The sequence below is a fragment of the Callorhinus ursinus genome, unplaced genomic scaffold (assembly GCF_003265705.2).
Source record: "Callorhinus ursinus isolate GAN/ISIS: 27379988/994484 unplaced genomic scaffold, GSC_fseal_2.0 scaffold84, whole genome shotgun sequence".
NCBI classification, from domain to species: Eukaryota; Metazoa; Chordata; class Mammalia; order Carnivora; family Otariidae; genus Callorhinus; species Callorhinus ursinus.
In genome coordinates this window covers 2,440,249-2,460,386 of record NW_027397146.1, presented here as the reverse complement: position 1 = coordinate 2,460,386, position 20,138 = coordinate 2,440,249, and the positions used below count along the sequence as shown (strand labels likewise).

At 43.2% G+C, this 20,138-nt stretch overlaps 2 protein-coding genes across 5 annotated transcripts in view; one reads left to right on the top strand and one right to left on the bottom strand.

Moving 5' to 3' along the window:
• Nucleotides 1–15,097, bottom strand: part of NSDHL (NAD(P) dependent 3-beta-hydroxysteroid dehydrogenase NSDHL) — a 30,725-nt gene extending 15,628 nt beyond the window's left edge. For 2 of the 4 annotated variants that reach the window (XM_025862885.2, XM_073887902.1), the window contains exons 1-4: nt 14,983–15,097; nt 7,625–7,665; nt 5,419–5,530; nt 1,899–2,057 (exon numbers count right to left, since the gene is read on the bottom strand). In XM_025862885.2, the coding sequence (XP_025718670.1) occupies nt 1,899–2,057; nt 5,419–5,490 (231 nt within the window). In that variant the 5' untranslated portion in view covers nt 5,491–5,530; nt 7,625–7,665; nt 14,983–15,097. Of the gene's footprint in view, nt 1–1,898; nt 2,058–5,418; nt 5,531–7,624; nt 7,666–14,671; nt 14,774–14,982 lie in introns of those variants that run through there. The other 2 variants (XM_073887901.1, XM_025862886.2) reach the window with 2 other exon arrangements.
• Nucleotides 15,098–15,272: 175 nt separating this feature from the next.
• CETN2 (centrin 2) lies at nt 15,273–19,447 on the top strand. The gene is made up of 5 exons (XM_025862899.2): nt 15,273–15,395; nt 16,328–16,486; nt 16,813–16,941; nt 18,276–18,413; nt 18,868–19,447. The coding sequence occupies exons 1-5, from the start codon at nt 15,297–15,299 to the stop codon at nt 18,955–18,957; spliced, it is 615 nt and encodes a 204-aa protein (XP_025718684.2). The 5' UTR covers nt 15,273–15,296; the 3' UTR covers nt 18,958–19,447.
• The last annotated feature ends 691 nt before the right edge of the window (nt 19,448–20,138 follow it).

The following is a 20,138-nucleotide window of genomic DNA, read 5'->3' as shown; positions in this document are numbered from 1 at the left end:
AGGCAGTGAGGACACAAACGGGGTGAAGGGCAGTGGCCAAGAGCCAGACGTCTGGGGGTGGTTTCAGAATTGGTACAGTGCAGGTATTAGAGGGCCTGACCTAGAAAGGAGTGGACGAGCGGAGGCCAAGGAGAGGGTCACGTGTGTGAACACTGAACTCATCAGCAATTAGGACAAGGCTGACCTCGGCCAGGAACTAAAATCACTAAGAAATGAGAGGGAGCCACCTGGAAAAGGTAGGGAAGGGAGCAGGTGCCTGTGGAGGACTGTCACAAGGAAGGGCACCGGGGTATACACAGTCCGCCAGCATCCCCTGCACAGGCAGAGGGACCTACGGGCAGGGACGAAGCGGCAATGACCAACAAGGAAGACTTCTACCCCATCTCCAGGCTCAGAGGCATGGGCGCTGTCGGAGAGAAAACAGCCTGCATGGGCAGTGTGGGAAGCAGTGTCCTTAAAATTCAAAGTAACAAAACTACAGCAAATGATGCCAAAGCTGAGAATAAGAACCCACTGACAGGCTGAGGGAAGCTATCCGTGATACAGCATTCCAGACAGAAAGGAATCACAGATCCATAAGAAAAACAAGGTAAGCCAAACACAATGGACAAAGGTCACCGCCAGGCAACTTCACAGAGGATCGACAGAGAGCACAGAGCCTGGCATCCTGAAGACAGAGGGCACATGACTGTAAGCCTCACCAAGGTACCATTCCACAACCTTCAGAATGGCGATCCCGAAGAGTCTAACTACATCAGGTACTGGCAAAGATGTACAACAGCGGCGATCCCAACCCCGCCGTCGGTGTGAATGGAAAACTGACAGAGCAACTTTGTTGAGCAATCTGGCAACATCTAATGAAATTCAAAATGTTAATACCCTTATGACACAGGTAAAGCTTGCAAACATGACGCTCAGTGAAAGAAGCCAGTCACAGCATGATCCCACTTAGAGAGGCACATCCAGAGAGACAGGAGATGAGGGGTTGCCAATGGCTGGGAGGGTAGTAGAGGAAAAGCGGAACAACTGCTAATGGGCCTAGGATTTTCTTCTGGGGGTGACAAAAATGTTCTGGAATGAGACAGAGGTGATGGTCACATAACTTTGGGAATATACTAACAACCAGTGAATTGTATATTTTAAAAATGTTAAATTTACAGAATGTGAAGCATATCTCAAGAAAACAGACGCCTGAAACCCAGCAATTGCACTCTTGGGCATACAGGTGACCCTTGAACAACATGGGTTTAAACTGCATGGGTCCACTTATATGTGGTTTTTACATAAATACCGTACAGTACCATGAATGTATTTTCTTTTCCTTATGGTTTTCTTTTTCAAGTTTTTGTTTAAATTCCATTCCTTATGGTTTTCTTAATAACATTTTCTTTTCTGTAGTTTACTTTATTCTAAGAATATAGCATATAATACATACAACATACAAAACGTGTGTTAATTGACTGTTTATGTTATCAGTAAGGTTTCTGGTCGACATTAGGCTATTGGGGACTTTTTGGGGAGTCAAAAGCTGTACACAGATTTTCAGCTGTAGGGGGGTCCATGCCCCTGACCCATGTCATTCCAAGGTCAACTGACTACTCTAGAACAGTAGTAGGCACACTATAGCCCGTGGACAACTTTGTTTGTAAATGAAGTTTTATTAGCACACGGCCACACCCATTCATTTATGTGCGGACCACAGCTGCTTTCACACTACCATGGCAGAGTGGAGCTGTACTGACCGAATGTGGGTGAAATTCTTTCCTGTAACTTTAAAATTTTTCAAAAACATTTTTTTTTTTTTTGGAAACAATGTGGCTGACCGCTGAGCGGGGGAAGCCTGGTAGTTTCCTTTTGGGGGGCCTGTGGAAAACTGGCAAGGCTGGGTGGTCCATTACCTGTTGGCTGCAGAGGTCTCCCAGAAAGAACTGCACCCGGGGATTGTCAAACCCTTGCCGCATATCAAATACATTGACAGTGTAGCCCCTTGCCAGCAACTGCTCCACCATGTGCTGTCCCAGGAATCCAGAACCTCCGATCACTGTGCACTTATTGGCCTGAAGAAAAAAGGGGTGGTAGGTGGGACGTGAGAACTGGAAGCTATAAAGAGCCTGGACTCACATGTTCATGAGCCACCGTAATGGCACCTCCATCTGTTTGAAATTCTTCTTGCATCCAGTTGGAAGCTTTATATAATTCTGGTGTTCTATCGCCAGTGGCACCCTTGTCTCCTGGATCAGTTAAGGAGGAAAGAGAGACGGCAAATGAGTCTGATAGATTTTGGCTGGATTGGATGATCTTATACCAATGATCAAAACTGAACAATACAAAAAACCCAACCTTTTTGCTTCTAATAACTGATCCCTGGGCACTTCTAAGGCAAAACAAACAGAAACAAAACAAAACACAACACAACATGCCACCCACTCAATGGACAATGTCCACTTAAAACTATCATAGAGAAGAAAGCAAAGTCTCTATACTCGCAGAAGAAAGTAAGCCCCTTTTCCTCCCCAACCATTACAGGGCTGGGCTCTGTGACTTTAGGCTTGTCACCTACCCCCTTCCTGCCTTAGTGTATCCAAGACTGCTGCTGTCTGATGGGATCTCCTGAGGGGTTGCAGGGAGGATCCGTAAACTGCTAATCAGACAGGCCTAGGGCTTTGCTTTTCCTTCTCTGAGCTCTGAGCAAGTTGAGGTATCAGGGAATAGCCACAGTGTTTACATTTCAGCTTTTACAGCATGCGCACTTTCTTGGCTAAATTCCAATTCTGCTAACTGGGGGTAATAGAAGGACAGAGCACCAGATGCGGGCACTTCAATATCCTGACGCCAGGGAGGCAATGCAAAACTGTGTCTGCTGCATCCTGATTAAGCTGACTCCGAGTGTCTCCAAAGGAGGGCCTGTGATATCCCTCCCCTCTGGGGTCTTTCTAAAACTGTATCTGGGCTTCCTGAAGATGACAAAGCCCCATTCTCCCTAAGCTCATGTATAGTCCATCAAAGTTGGGAGTATGGAAACTAAAGATGTTAAAGAAATTCTGCTCCTGGGGCACCTGGGTGGCTCAGTCGCTAAGCGTCTGCCCTCGGCTCAGGTCACGATCCCGGGGTCCCGGGATCTAGCCCCACATCAGGCTCCCTGCTCCGCGGGAAGCCTGCTTCTCCCTCTCCTTCTGCTTGTGTTCCCTCTCTCGCTGTGTCTCTCTCTGTCAAATAAATAAAATCTTTAAAAAAAAAAAAAAGAAATTCTGCTCCTGATTCGAAAACAAACACTAACCCCCCTGTTTAGTCCTTAAATACCTATACAATTGAGATACGCAGGAGACTCAACAGGTTCCAGGGCCCCTTCTACAGATTCACCCCTTCAACCTGGTGTCTCGTCTAGACTGGCATTTTTCCAGGAGTCTGCTGGGCCACCTGGAGATGGCTCTGGAGCTTTGGCATTTGTTCAGGCATATGCATAATCTACTGACATAATCAGCCTCGCCATTCCATGCCCTCCCGCCAGCCAAATGATCTCTTCAACCCATTTCTGTCTAGGTTTTGTTTTGATTACTCTCATATACATGTAGTCATACCATGCTAAATAATTTGCACTTTGACTGAAACTTCTAAGACATTCCCAGGACACAGGCAAATTAAATTACGCCAATTCCATTTGATCCTCATTTGGGCTAGCCCTTCTCCTTTCCTCAAGTCAGCTGTACAGGAAAATGCAGTTTTTTAGAATAACTCCAAGCTTCCCTGCTCCCCAAACTGATTTTTCATGGGTTGCTAAAAGTTTGCCCGAATCCAAAGAGGTTCAGACTAGACATGTTTTGATAGTATCCCGAAGGGTTTCAGGTTCTCTTGGTTATATTATCTGGCATCTCTAGTTACAGTTGTTTCAAAGTCTGATAGTCTAATTTTTTTTTTAAATCAAATAACCTTTCTGTTCTGTCCACTATAATTTCATTTCATGATTTTAAATGTGAGCAATCCTTTTTTAAAAAAGATTTATTTACTTATTTATTTGAGAGAGAGAGGGAGAGAGCACGTGTGTGCAAATGGGGGGGGACAGAGGGAGAGAGCCTGACTCAGGGCTTGATCCCAGGACCCTGAGATCATGACCTGAGCTGAAATCAAGAGTCGGACGCTTAACCGACTGAGCCACCCAGGCGCCCGAAATTGGGGCAATCCTTAATTCTTCCCTTTGACAGAATGGTATGGATTTTTTTGTTATATTGAAATGCGGCACCAATATTGCTTGGAACAAGCGAGCCAATGGCTATCCCTCAGAGATTTATGAGAACTGGCATTTACCCCAGAAAAGTCAGGTATGTGATGGGACAATGTCTTTAATCACACCTACAAATACTACATGGTTAGAGATCATGTGAAATAACTACTTGCTTTTTATGGCCATGAAAGATGATGCAGAGGAAGTGGGCACAGCGGACAAGAAGGAATATGTACTAACAAGTAAGAATAAAACTGCAAATTGAAAACAGGTAGTGAGACTCAAGAATGGGTTACCGTGGGGAGTTATAAAATCAACATCTTGGAGAGAGTTTTAAGAATAGAAAAGAAAGCCATCCACATGATTTCAACTGCACTATGATCTTGAACTAAGAGAATAGTCTAGGGCCTGGGTTTCTTTTAACCTATTCTGTTTTCCTTTGTCTCTAGCAGTGGGCCTCTTTTCAGAGAACTCTTACACAGAACATATTATAAGGTAAGATGAAAGTGTTCTTTTTATTTCAGTAGTTTAAATGTATAACTTATACTTCTTATAAAGTCAACCAATGAGAACACCACCGATACAACCATTGAAATCTACATTTTTTTTGGCAACTAGACTCTCACATTAACCTTCAACTACAGAGGCACATCAGAGGCTTTATTCTGAGCTACACACGAAAACCAGGATGATCTGGTGGTCCAGGGAATCTCCTGGGCATCTATAATTTACTAACATTTGATATAAACACATTTTACCGTGGTGTGATTTCATTTCCGAAGTGTTAGCGTTCATTAAAAGTGAATCAAAGAATCAAACCCAACATATGCAGATCTACACAAACAACCTTGTGAGACTGTGTGGAACAAACACCTCAGGGGGTCCCCACGACTGCAGGTGAGGCCAGACGAAACCAGCCAAGGACCCCCAAGCCAGGCCCAACCTGAATCACAGAATTATGAGCAAATAAATGGATGTTGTTTTAAACCACTATGTTCTGACATTGTTACACAGGAAGAAGTAACTGATACCTTAAATAAATGTATGTATCCTATATAAAAAGTCAACTTTGATCGATTTAATAAATGTACCCAATACAATTTTTGACCCACAGCTGGTATCAATGGTTTGCTGGTATATGTGTGCTTGACTTTCCCCTTATCTGGTTTTGGTTAACTTTTTTGTGTGTCAGTACTTACATTTGGAATGTCTTCTGTCAAACGTGTCCGTGTGACCTGGTCTCTCACTGGCTCATCAAATGCTTGTTCCATTTCAGCTCCAAATACGGTTATGCTTGTGATGAAGTTTTCTCTTTATAAGGACATATTTAGAGACAGACATTTATGTTACATAAACTAAAACATCTTTTAGGTGTTCGTGTTTTTGTGTGGATGCCATTCCCGTCGAGTTTTCACAGAGCTGAACTATAGCTGTTAAATGAAGCCCTCTGCTGAATGCCCCTGTGACAGGCTTCTCTCTGACACAAGGGTATAACTGGGCCCATAACTCACCACACACTTGGATTAGAGGCAGAGTGGCAAGCGAGTTAAATGACCTCATTCTCCATTTACAACAAAAGGAGTATCTGTGGCACTGTAGCTTTTTCCATGGCGCTCACATGCTCCAACTGTCCTGTTTCTCTGTGTTGATCACTGCATTGTGGTAGCACAGTGGGAAAATGCACAGACCTTGGGAGTCCCGGGTTCTGGTGCCAGCCCTACTACAAACTAGGTAAATCTGCTCAAGTCCTGTCTCTTTGCTGCAGCTGAGTTTCCCTTAAATGGACTAAGTGCTCATCCCGATGACGCTAGGGCAGGGGCTGCTGGCAGCGAAGAGTGTAATAGGAGACAGAGCTCTTCTTCTTGCTGAAATTAAAGCCACCCTAACTATATGCAGAAGAACTCAGTGTCTGGGGCCATCAGAAGCCCTTGGGAAGTGGTCCCAGTATGGTGGGGACAGAGCACTTCACAACTGGGAGACAACGTCAAACAGAAGAATAGTTTATAAGAGAAGCTTTTGTGACAGCTCTTAGGATATGCTCCTCCCTTCATTCACCCATAATACTGACTCGCAAACAAAAAGCAGTGTTCAGTTTTGGGTTAGATGTATTTGGTCTCCTATCTGTTTTCTTCATAGTGGTCAATGTACTTAAGTCATGGATCTCCTAACATCTGGAGATGGTAAAATCTGTGACAAAGAAAACAGTCTAACTGCTCGCAAAAAGCTAGATTCAGAGAACACTCATTGGTGAGAAGATGGCTGCCATGCAGCCAACCTGGGAATCTCAAAGACCACGACTGCTCCAATCCAATTCCACGCCTCTACTTATGCGAATGCGCGCGTGCACACACACACACACGTCCTTGTAGGAAATGATTTTGTGGGTGGATGAAATGGCCTTGTAACTGATATTAGGAACCTCTATGTCCCATGGGAGCCATTTTAGGGAAACATATCTCTGAAATCACAATGGAAGTTATCAGGAAAATGTATTTCAAAACTTCACTTATCATAACCTTTGTGTATATGAATACGCAAAGCTGATCTGTACTTCTATGCCTGTCTCATCCCTCCCTCCACCTCATAATCCTCTTTATGTTGGCAAGGGGCTCTGTCACCTGTTCACTCTAAACAGATGTGACTGCTGAGCTTTAACTCATTTAGTTCAATGTGTATCAGATGGGGAATGAGGATTTGGGCACTTTGGGGTACTTGCACCAAGGCCTAGCAAACAGCTCTCGGAATTCTGTCTGTCTTGCTCACCGCTATATATTGGCGTGAAGTGCAGGGCCTGGTACAAAGTGGGCACTCGCATATCTGCTGGACTCATATGAGTACATGCTCATGCAGACCACCTTCTGCTCTCTACCACACAGACACCCATCTAAAATGCAGGAGCTTCACTGAGGGCCAGTGGGTTTATTTTATTTTGGCAGTGCTACGCTCACAAATACCCACTGCTGGCTTCTTACTCTATTTCCCAGATACTTGAAGCAGCATGAGGAAATGAGAGGGCAGACGGTATTTGGAGTGATACGGCCATGAGCCGATGAACACCTGGAGCCATCAGAAGCTGGGTGAGGCAAGGAAGTTTCCTCCCTTAGTGCCTTCAGAGGGAGCATGGCTCTATAGACACCTTCATTTCAGACTTCTGGCTTCCAGAACCGGGAGAGAAGAAATTTCTGCTGTTTTAAGCCAAGTCTGTGGTTGTTTGTTAGAGCAGCCACAGGAAATCAAAACAAGTATTCTTTGCAGTTCTGAAATCCAAATAGCACAGCTGCCAATTCCATAGCCCCCTGTACTATTAGAAAAGCAAGAAGCCTTTAAGCCTGTTCCCCACTTGATCTCTAGGGGAAGATCTGGGAGGTGAAAGAAGAAACCCATTTTGCTGCCATTGATCCATACCGTTCAAACAGCACTCACTCAATCCTCAGCAAACCAGCTTCCTGTAGAAACAAAAACAAAATCAAATCTACTTTGTCTCAAATTACATACAAATTATTTTAAAGTCTGTAAGTACTATGAGCCCGTTCAGAATGTTGGTGATACTTAGTTGTCTCTAGGGACTAGGGTACCCAAGACTAGCTCAGGAAATGAGTCAGATTCCACTGGTAACCCTCCCCAAGCTAAATCCCCCATATGATATACACTCAGATTAAAATGAACACCAAGAATAGCTCTGATTGAATAGACACTTCTACAAAAAAGATACACTTTACAGATGGCCAATGAACAGATGAAAAGATGCTCTATATCACTAATGATTAGGGAAATGCAAATCGAGACTACAATGAGATACCACCTCATACCCATTAGGATGGCTAGAAAGAACCCAGAAAACAGAAAATGACAAGTGTTGATGAAGCTGTGGAGAAACTGGAAGTCTTGGGCACTGCTGCTGGACTGTGAGAGACAGCATGTGGTTCTTCAAAAAATGAAACATAGAATCACCATAGGATAAAGGAATTCCATGTCTGAGTATATAGCCCAAAAAACTGAAAGCAGAAATTTGAACAGATATTTGTACACCCCTGTTCACTGGCACCACTATTCACAATAGCCAAAAGGTAGAAGTAACCCAAGTGTCCATCAGTGGATGAATAGATAAACAAAACGCAGTATTTTTCTGCCTTAAAAAGGAAGGAAATTCTGGCAACTATGGAATGGGAGAAAACATTTGCAAACCATATATCTCATAAGGGTTTTTAAAAAATGGGCTAAGGACATGAATAGACATTTCTCCAAAGAAGACATACAAATGGCCAACAGGTACATGAAAAAATGCTCAATGTCACTAATCCTTAGGGAAATGCAAATCAAAACCACAATGAGATATCACTTCACTCCTGTCAGGATGGCTGTTATCAAAAAGCCAAAAGATAAGTGTGGGTGAGGATGTGGAGAAATTGGAAGCCTTGCATACTGTTAGATGGAATGCAAAATAGTACAGCTCCTATGGAAAATGGTATAAAAGATCCTCAAAAAATTAAAAATAGAACTACCATATAATAGAGTAATTCTACTCCTGGGTATATATCCAAAAGAATTGAAACCAGGATCTCGAAGAGATGAACATTAGCCGTCCGATGCTCATTATAGTACTATTCACAACGGCCAAGATGGAAACAACCTAAATATTAATTGACAGATGAATGGATAAAGGAAATGTAGTCTAACCATACAATGGAATATTATTCAGCCCTAAAAAGGAAGGAAATCCTATAATATGCAACAACGTGGATGAACTTTGAAGACATTATGCTAAGTGAAATAAGCCAGTCAGAGAAAGACAAATACTGCATATTCTACTTATATGAGGTACCTAAAATAGTCAAATTCAAAGATTCAAAGAGGAGAATGGTGGTTGCCAGGGGTTGGGGAAGGGGGGCAGTGGGGAGTTACTCATCCATGGGCATAAAGTTTTAGTTTAGCAAGATGAGCAAGCTCTAGAGATCCCCTGCACAACACTGTACCTATAGTCAACAATAATGTATTGTACGCTTAAAACATTTGTTAAGAGGGCAGATCTCATGTGCAGCGCTCTTACCACAGTAAAATAAAAATGAAAAAAAGGTAGGGAATTCTGACATGCTATGACATGGATGAACCTTGAAGATAGTATGCTAAATGAAATCAGCCAGTCACAAAAGGACAAATGCTGTATGAATCTACTTATATGAGGTATTTATGGTAGTCAAATTCATACACATAGAAAGTAGAATGGTAGGTGCCAGGGGCTGGGAGGAGGGGGGAATTGGGGAATTAGTATTTGGTAGATACAGTTTCAGTTCTACAAGATGAAAAGCTCTGGAGATGGGTGGTGATGACGGTTGCACAACAATGTGAAATGTACTTGATGCCACCCACTATCCTCCTGAAAATGGGCTCAGAATAGCTCTGAATGGGACAAACAGGACCCCAAAGAGCAACACTCATGGGGCTGGGATTGTTAAGGTTCACATATCAGAAGTCTCACGTCTTTCTCCTTTACAAAGTTATGTCTTTGAATCCATTAAAAACCAGTATGTATGCCCTCCATACATACTGGGACAAAGCCTTAAACTAAAACAACAACAACAACAACAACAACAACAACAACAAAACCTAGGAAGGGACCAAGTGAGCCCAATCTCCTCCTTCCTGCTGGGGCAAGTCCCCAACAACTAAGTCCTGGAGGCAAAAAGAAAGGACAGTCTGTCCACTTCAAACCAGATAGAAAGACAAGTGTTTTCTCCTTTGAAAACATGGGAGATTGGCTTCTTTGTAAAGATGAAATGCAGAGCAATTCAGAGGGGTGTGTGAAGGTATGTGGGGGTGGTCGGGGCCCTGCCTGTTGTCTTCCATGGAGTCAGTGCTAGAAACTAAGGTGTGGCTAACCACAAGTTCATCACTCTAGTCTGTGGACAGATAACGCCTGTGTGCACAAGAAAACTGCAAACAGGAGTCAAGGCAAAACGCACTTCCCTAAAGGACTCAATCAGCCCAATCTTGTCCTTTCATAGACCTAAGGTATCTGATTGTTTCTGTCATTCATTCGTCTCTCTGCTTGTCTATCTTTAGGACACAGAAAGGTCCTGGCTTTGAATTTGTTGTGGCCCCTGAGAAAACCCATCAGCATGCCTGCAAGCTTTAGCTTATGTTGTTCCCTCCACCTGGAGTATCTTCCCTCTTCTTGGTGAGTTCCTCAAACAAGTCCCAAGGGTAAAGGGGACCTGCAACTTGTAAAAGAGCACCCGGGTATCGGCTCACTCACCGAATGCTGGCCACTGCCAAGCAGAACTTGCACAGGACACAGCACCAGCCTCCAGGGAGCCCACCGTGTAGTATGGGAGACAGACGTTAGCAGGGAACTGTGGAAGTGCTTCTGGGCTCTGAGGAAGGTAAACCCGGAGCAGGGAGGCTGGCCCGAGGTGATCCCTGAGCCAAGTTCTCAAGGCCACAGAGGAGTGAGTCAAGCACAGGGGTTGTGTGTCCTGAAAGACATTCCATGGCCAGGGATGGGAAGGACAAGGTGATGACACAGAGCCAGCATGTTCTGGCAACTGTGACAAGCTGTGTCACAGCGAGTGTGAAGCAAGACTGGGAGCAAAGTTCAGAATAGGAAGGGGCTGTGTGCCAAGTTAAGGGGTTACACTAAGAGGAGATGGGGGAGCCCCAGGAAGTTGTAAGCAGGGTGAGTGTTAAGATCGGAAGCAACACTCTGGCTGCAGTGTGGAGAAGGGATTTTACCCAAGTCTAACGCTTTGGGCATGCCGGGGAGGGGAAAGAGCAAATCGAAGAAAAGAAGTAATATTGCCTGAAAAGATGCTAAATGTCAAGTCCTTTTATATCTAAATATATGATACCATTAAGATCCCCAAAGCGCTCAGTTAGGTCCCATTCAACAAAGGAGAAACCCAGGTTCAGAGAGGTCAACTGACTTGCCACAAGTCACACAGATGTTACACAGCCAAGGCAGCCAAGGTTGTTCTTCCTACTCTGCCAGGCTGCCACCCTGCACGCTGACTGGGAAATAGGGTGTAGAGAGACACGATGTATAAGGACTAGCAGAGGCAAAACTGGACAGGAGGCTCAGATGCCAGGCTGAGTCTGGACTTTACTCAATAGTCACACGAAAAAAGGGCATAAGGTCAGCAAACACTTTCACTTAATGGTGTTAATATATTTCATGCCTTTCTCAGCCTGAGAAACTTATGCTCTGTCCCCTGCCTCCCTAAATACTGCCCCAATGCTCAGAGGGGAAGCAGGTAAGGGCCAAGAACCCTTTTACACTGGGCTAGCTGCAGAGGGCAGATCCTGGATCTCCAGCTCCACTGCTTCAGCCCATACCTTTGCACACCCCCCCTTGTAATTCTCCAAGCATGCATGAAACCAGGAGCTGGTTCTTTGAAAAGATCAACAAAATCGATAAACTTCTGGCAAGACTTGTTAAAAAAAAGAGCGGACCCAAATAAGCAAAATAACTCATGAAAGAGGAGAAATAACAACCAACACCAGAGAAATACAAACAATTGTAACAGAATATTATGAAAAAATATATGCCAAAAAATTGAACAACTCAGAAGAAATGGGTAAATTCCTAGAAACATATAACCTACCAAAACTAAGCAGGAAGAATTAGAAAATTGGAACAGATGAATTACCAGCAACGAAATTGAATCAGCAGTCAAAAAACTCTGAACAAGCAAAAGTTCGGGACGAGACAGCGTCACAGGTAAATTCTACCTATTGTTCTCAAGTTATTCCAAAAAATACAAGAGGAAGGAATACTCCCAAATTCATTCTATGAGGTCAGTGTCATCCTGATACCAAAACCAGTTAAAGACACCACAGAAAAAGAGAACCACAGGCCAATATCTCTCACGAATATAGATGCAAAAAATCCTACACAAAAACTTAGCAAACCTAACTGAACAATACATTAAAAAAAATCATACACCACTATCAAGTGGGATTTATTTCTGGGATGCAAGGGTGGTTCCATATTTGCAAATCAATCAACATGGTATATCACATGAATAAGAGAAAGGATAAAAACCATATGATTATTTCAATAGATGCAGAAAAAGCATTTGACAAAGTACAACCCCCATTCATGATAAAAACTCTCAACAAAGTAGGTCTAGAGGAAACATGCCTCAATATAATAAGGGCCTTATATGGAAAACCCACAGCTAACATCATACTCAATGGGGAAAAATAGGAGAAAAGCTTTTCTCCTAAGGCCAAGAACAAGAAGACAAGGATGTCCACTCTCACCACTTTATTCAACATACTACTATAAGTCCTAGCCACAGCAATAAGACAACATAAAGAAATAAAGGCATCCAGACTGGAAGGAAGAAGTGTAACTCGTGTTATTTGCATTTGACATGATATTATAAATAGAAAACCCTAAAGAGTCCACCAAAAAACTATGAGAACTGATAAATGAATTCAGTGAAGTTGCAGGATATAATATCAATGTACAGAAATCTTTTGCATTCTTATACACCAATAATGAAGCAGCAGAAAGTGAAATTAATAAACACTCCCATTTACAATTGCACCAAAACAATAAAATATCTAGGAATATACTTAACCAAAAAGGTGAAAGACCTGTACTCTGAGAACTACAAAAAGTGAGGAAAGAAATTCAAGATGATGAAAAGAATGGGTGGGAAGAACAATATTTGTCCATACTACACAAAAGCAATCTACACATTTAATGCCATCCCTATCAAAGTACCAAGAGTATTTTTCACAGAAGTAGAACAAACAACTCTAAAATTTGTGTGGAACCATGAAAGATCTCGAATAGCCAAAGCAATCTTGAAAAAAAAAAAAACAACAAAAAACAAAACTGGAGGTATCATAATCCCAGATTTCAAGTTGTATTACAAAGTGGCAGTAATTGAAACAGTATGGTACTGGCATTAAAACAGACCACATAGATCCATAAAACAGAATAGAAAACCCAGAAATAAACTCACAACTATGTGGTCAATTAATCTCTGATAAAGCAGGAAAGCATATCCAATGGGAAAAAGACAGTTTCTTCAACAAATGGTGTTGGGAAACCTGAACAGCCACATGCAGAAGAATGAAACTGGACCATTTCCTTACACCACACACAAAAATAAACTCAAACTTTGGATTAAAGACGTAAATGTGAGACCTGAAACCCTAAAAATCCTTGAAGAGAGCACAGGCAGTAATCTTTCTGACATCGCCTATAGCAACACTTTTCTGGATATGTCTCCTGAGGCAAGGGAAATAAAAGCAAAAATGAACTATTGGGACTACATCAAAATAAAAAGGTTCTGCACAGCAAAGGAAACAATCAACAAAACTAAAAGGCGACCTATGGAATGGGAGAAGATATTTGCAAATGACATATCTGATAAAGGGTTCGTATCCAAATATATAAAGAACTGATACAACCCAACCTCCAAAAAACAAATAATCTAATTAAAAAGTGGGCCAAAGACATGAACAGACATTTCTCCAAAGAAGACATTCAGATGGCCTACAGACACATGAAAAGATGCTCATCATCGCTTACCATCAGGGAAATGCAAATCAAAACTACAATAAGGTATCACCTCAGCTGCCAGAATGGCTAAAATCAACAACACAGGTAACAACAAGTATTGGCGAGGATGTGGAGAAAGGGGAACCCTCTTACACTGTTGGTGGGAATGCAAACTGGTGCAGCCACTCTGGAAAACAGTATGGAGGTTCCTCAAAAAATTAAAAATAGAACTCTCTTATGAGCCAATAATTGCACTACTGGGTATTTACCCAAAGAACAAAAATAAAAAATCAAAGGGATACATGCACACTGATGTTTATAGCAGCATTATTTACAATAGCCAAGATACTGAAACGGTCCAAGTGTCCATCGACAGATGAATGGACAAAAAAGATGTGGTATATATACACAATGGAATATTACTCAACCACCAGAAAGAATTAAATCTTGCCATTTGCAATTACATGGATGGAGCCAGAGAATATTTTGCTAAGCAAAATAAATGAGAGAAAGACAAATACCATATGATTTCACTCATATGTGCGATTTAAGAAACAAAATAAATGAACATGGGAGGGGGTTAAAAAGAGAGGCATACCAAGAAACAGACTCTTAACTATAGAGAACACACTGATGGTCACCAGAGGGGAAGTAGGCGAGGGGATGAGTTACATAGGTGATGGGGAGTAAAGACTGCACTTATCATGATGGGAAAAAAAAAAAAAACCAAATAATTTTAAAAAAAAATTAAAAACAAAACAACAAAAAGTCTCCAAGCACCCCTCACACTTCCAAAACTCTTGCGTGACTTTGCTCACGACAATGTCTAGGCCTGAGTGTTTGGGTGTCAAAAAGAGTATATTTTGATGACCTCTCCCTCATGCTCGCTCATATCTCTTTCACTCCCTTGAAAGTCCGTTCCCAAGCCCCCACCTCACCTTCCTGGGCTGCTTTTAGCCAGAAGAGATCCCCTCTTAAAATCTGTTCGGGGAAGAGGGCGGTGCTCTACAATGGACACCCTCAAAGGAAGAGCCTCAGCTCCAAACCTCTGTGACATTCCCGTTCCCTTCTCTGGGTCTCAGCTGCCCCTTGAGTACAGTGTCCGTTCTGACACGAAAGGTCACGGTCTTCTCTGGCCCCTCTGGCCCTAATTCAGGAAGGCCCCTACCGAAGGCCCCACCTAGCCCTCTACCCTCACGCCCAGTAGCCGATAGAACGCAGCCTCCAAGGGCGAGGTCGTGATCCTCACCCGTCCGTAGGTGATCCCCTGGCCAGCCTCAGCGCGCCTTCGGCTTTTGCACCCGAAGACCTACAACCCCGGGGGCCACCCTTTTCTGCCTGCCCGCATGAGCAGAGGATCTGCCGAGACGCCTCCGCCAAGAGGATTGGCTCAGCTCGGCGCTAGCTCAGCCAATCGGTGCTCATAACACGATTCTGCCCAATGAAGCCAGGTCTCGGCTGTGAGCGCACAGCCCCCAAGCCCTGGGCTTGGCTTTTGTCCGGTTAGCCCCACCCACCACAGCTCTACACCAATGGGGAGCAGCGGCGGCAAGCGGGCCGCCAATGGTGAGCAGCGCTGCGCGCGCGGGGCGGTGGGAACGGCGCCGAATCAGTATGTACGTCGGTTGCCGTAACAACGGGCAGCGGAGTCCATCGGCAATGGTGAGTGGGGGCTGCCCTTTGGTGCCCCGCGCCCAGAGGCCAAGCTCTTCCCAGGCCTCATCTGGCCCTGCCAGCTCTCCTGCCCCGTTCTCGGCTTTGGAGTAACCCCACTTCCTCTGAGCTCTTTCCCGGAAGGGTAGGGTAGAGACGCCGGCCGCCCAGCTGGGCCTGTGATTCTCCGCTGCCTCTCCGTCATCCAGTCTGCGCCCCCCCGCCATCCCTCGGGCTCCCCTGGCCTTCCCCTGCTAGACCCCTCGGTGACCGCCCTTGGTCGGAGAAAACTCGGGTTACCCGCATGCCCTGACCCTTTAGACCCTGGCCACCTTGCGCTACCCAAGTTTACCCACAGAAACGGGGGAGGTTTATTATGTTTGTTAACGTGCATTCTAAATAAGTACAGGGACATTCGGGAGACGTTTTGAGCTTCTTGACGGAGGCACAGAGGTGTCGAGTGGATTGAGTTTTATTATTCGGTATTGGCAGAATATACACCTTAGCTACGTAGTAACATTTAGCCAAATGTAGAAGTAATCACAAAGTCGGAGTACATAGAGGGAAGAGGAGTACTGGGAGCAGGTGTTGTAAGGACATTTCTAGAATTAGGATCCCCAAATTCAAGGACAGCTGATTATCTGTACAGTTATCCACAGTCAGCTCCTTGGCTAGATCTCTTTGGGGATGATTTTCAGTAAGAGATGTCCAAAGGAACAAGGGGTCTCCTTGCTTCTAGAAACAATAGGAAAGAAGAGGGAGGGATAGAGATGCATGGAAAAAATTCGTTGTTCTTTCCAGTAAAGCATATTCTTTCCTGTTAAGCAAAGCTTTGGAATTGGTTGGTGTAAATATTTTTTAAAATACTTTGTAACTATTTTATGTAAAATATGGATTGTATTACATAATATTGTGCTTCTGTGTTTGTAAAATATCCAAAGGCCTCTAACTTTAAGAAGGCAAGCATGGCATCATCTGCCCAGAGAAAAAGGATGAGTCCTAAGCCAGAGCTTACTGAAGAGCAGAAACAGGAAATCCGGGAAGCTTTTGATCTCTTTGATGCTGATGGAACTGGGACCATAGATGTTAAGGAACTTAAGGCAAGCCCTTTACATTCCCACTGTGCTGTCTTGCCTTTCCTCTACTTCTTTGTCTTCTTTCCCTGTCACTGCTCTACCCCTTTTGCCCTCTTCTCCTTGCAAAACGTAACAGCAGAGTTTGTACTATGCTCTGTTTTCTTGTCTTTATTTACCTCAACCGTTATAAAATAAAATTGAGCACAGATATCAATCTGCATAATGCTATAGTGTTTCCCAGTCATTTCAACGTGATTGTGTCAGATGCTGGCTTAATGCTCTCAATGCTGTCATTTTTGTTCCTGCTAGGTTTAGATGTGCATATTGAGAGGATCCTGTTTTCATTGTAGGTGGCAATGAGGGCACTGGGCTTTGAACCCAAGAAAGAAGAGATCAAGAAAATGATAAGCGAAATCGATAAGGAAGGGACAGGAAAAATGAACTTTAGTGACTTTTTGACTGTGATGACTCAGAAAATGGTAAGTTAGCTGGGATAACCAGCATATTTTCCACGCATAATAGTGAAGAAATTTGAATCTAGATATAAAAATGTCTTCACTGAAGAAAAGTTAATACAAACTGGAGGGTTCAGCTGACAAAGGATGGTATTTGTGACTGACAGTTAGGATGTTTAGGTTCTACTTGGCTTTCTCCAAGGCCACAGAATCACAGGAAAAGTCAGTTTACCCTCTGTAAACTCATAAAAGTACTACCGCTGTCATTCTTGTGATTATTTTTCTCCAACTGATATGTCACTGTGATAGCCACAAGCAGTAAAACCTGTAAACACCAGCAATATTGCACTGACTGACAAGATGAAATGCCTATCCCTTAAAGGTCAAAATTCTTTTCTCTCTCATTTCTTATTCTGGGCAGCTTTAGCCTGAGGGCAGGTTACTTCAACAGCTGTTTTTCACTGCACTGAATTTGGCCTTTCAGCACTTTCAAGGTTGAAGTCACCCATTGTCTAGTCCCACAGGTGTCACCATTTTACAGGATCCAGAGGGCCAAGACTCTGTCACCCGAACAATCCACCTCACTCCCCTGCATGCCATCCCACCTAGGATGTATGTTTATGTTCCCCTTGGGCCATTGCTCTTTCATTGGCTTTCTGGCTCCTCTTTTGTGTGGCTCATCTATGCTCGACTGGCGTGTGGAAAAGTAACTCCATGTATGTCTCAGGTCACGGGTCTGTTCCTACTCTGATAATTCTGTTGCTTTGAAAACATCTAATCATACCTATATTTTTTGTGTGTCTACTAATTTAAGAGATCAGGAAGCTTACTGTTCTGTAACTACCTAGTAAAGCTGTCCCACATTGAGCATTGGTTCCCAAATTGCTCTTATTAGAGGGGTGTTCTCTATCTTTAGCTACCTTTCAGGAATTTCTGGAGTTTGAGTTCTTGGAGGTTTTCCTTTCTTCCTCTTTTAGAGTCCTTGGGATCCCAATAACTCTCCATGATCCCATAACAAGTTAAATAGCCCTCTCTGTCCTCCCTGCATCTCCCTACTCCCGCCAAGAAGATCCCTCTTCCACCAGCTTAAGCAGTATATTTCCCCTAGCTTTAACTGTACCTTCTACTCCTATTTCTCTTTGGTTTGTACAGAAAGAATGTTTTATATTTCCTTTTTAGCCTCTGTGTTTATAATAATGTCACTGAGTTTGTCCTCTTCTACCCTGGATGATGTTTGATCTCCTGTGAGCTAGGACTTATGTCATGAAGGCCATCATCAAGACCATGTAAAGGGGTTAGGTGCTAGTGGGGCTGCTGCACAAGTAATTGCTCCTGTGTTTTCTGTTTTACTTGTTAAGTCCGAGAAAGATACCAAAGAAGAAATTCTGAAAGCTTTCAAGCTCTTTGATGATGATGAAACTGGGAAGATATCATTCAAAAATCTAAAGCGTGTGGCCAAGGAGTTGGGTGAGAACCTCACTGATGAGGAGCTACAGGTTTGTAAGGCATCAGACTGGAGCTCAGTTCCTGCTTGGAGCCCCTGTGTGACTTCTCTGAGTTTCATTTTCTCTGATGTGAGCCCCACTGTGAAGGAAAAGTAGTGTTCTCTTGTCCCTCTGTTGACCACTTAATTTCTCCTTTGATAGCGTGACAAATCTATGGGCCCTGCTCCCAGAAAAATGCACACATGTACAATTTTACTTACTATTTTAGGTTTTAGGAATTCCCCTGGACAGGATGATCTTCAAGTTCCCTTCTAGATGATATGTGTGACAAAGTATTGCTTGATTTTTAAATAATTTTTTGGGAACCAAGCTGTTATAAAAAGTATATATTTGCATTGGGTGGACCACAACTGTCTATTTATGTAACATTATAAAGACCTATTGCTCAGTCATATTTTAGTTTCATTTATGAATTAATCTAAGCTGAGTCTTCATTATCCTGCAGGAAATGATCGATGAGGCTGATCGAGATGGAGATGGAGAAGTCAATGAGCAGGAGTTCCTGCGCATCATGAAAAAGACCAGCCTTTACTAAAATCAGTCTCTTCTTTTCATATTGTGTGAAACCTGGGTTTTGAGAACATAAACTGTTTTCTCCTACTGACCTACCTGTACAACTTTAGTAACAATCTTGAATCTCTTTTAGGTATTTGAAAGTGTTCTTTGACATTTAAGTTCTCTTTAAGGTGACCTGCTGATTGCTTCAGTTCCCCAGAGCAAAACAAAAGCACATTAGGGTGGTGAAAAGGGGCTTAAAGCTTTCACCCACCGGCATTTCTGCCTTGTATCACCTCACTCTTGTCATGCATTTCCACACTGATGCCACCCCAGAATGACTTCTTAGACAAGCACATGTTGTATCCATGCCACCAGAATCAGGGGGCATCTTCTTGATGTTTCTAGTTATAACTGACACCCGAGTGCCGCTTTCTCTTTTATAAAACCCAGTGAACTTACTCATGTGCATTTGGATGTGTGTTTGTGCTATTTGTTTTGTCTTAAAAATAAAGCCTTTCTTATTTTAAGCTTTTGTTCTCTAGGGATGAGTTCTTTGGCCTTGACTATGAGTTCATCTTCTAAACCACTGTGTTGAAGGCAGCCTGGTAGATCCCCAACTCCTTCCCAGCCCATGGACAGAAAATGAAATCATCCTTTACTATTGACTTGAATTGTTTCTTGCCTTGGGAATCTGTCAGGGTTAAAACTAGCAGAATTTTCCATTTCACCTACACCTAAATGCTGCTTTAAAAATAGTTTGGGCAAAGTGTAAGGCTGAGAGTCCTATTGGTAATTTGTGCTTGGACAAATTGGGGGCAGGCAAGTTACTATGACAGTAGGTTGAATTTAACCAACCTCTGGTCAGTGTCTCAGAACTCAATGTTAGATTGGGCTGAGTGACCTTGTCCAGCCCCCTCTTGGCCCTACGTGGGATGACCTATAAGAGAAGCCCTGGCAGACAAAATTAAAGTCTCTGCCCCAGGCTGAGGGTGGGGAACAAGAAGGGCCAAGGGGAAATGGAAGACCTGGAGATGGAGAGAATAGATTTCAAACTTCTGGAGACATCCTAATCCCAGGATAGGGTTGCCTGATTTAGATAGCAAAGAGAACACCTAAGGCAATTTGAATTTCAGATCAATTTTTTTTAGTATAAGTATATCCCATTTGGACTTTTTGTTATTTATCCATCGTTGATCTGAAATTTACCTTTATTTGGAT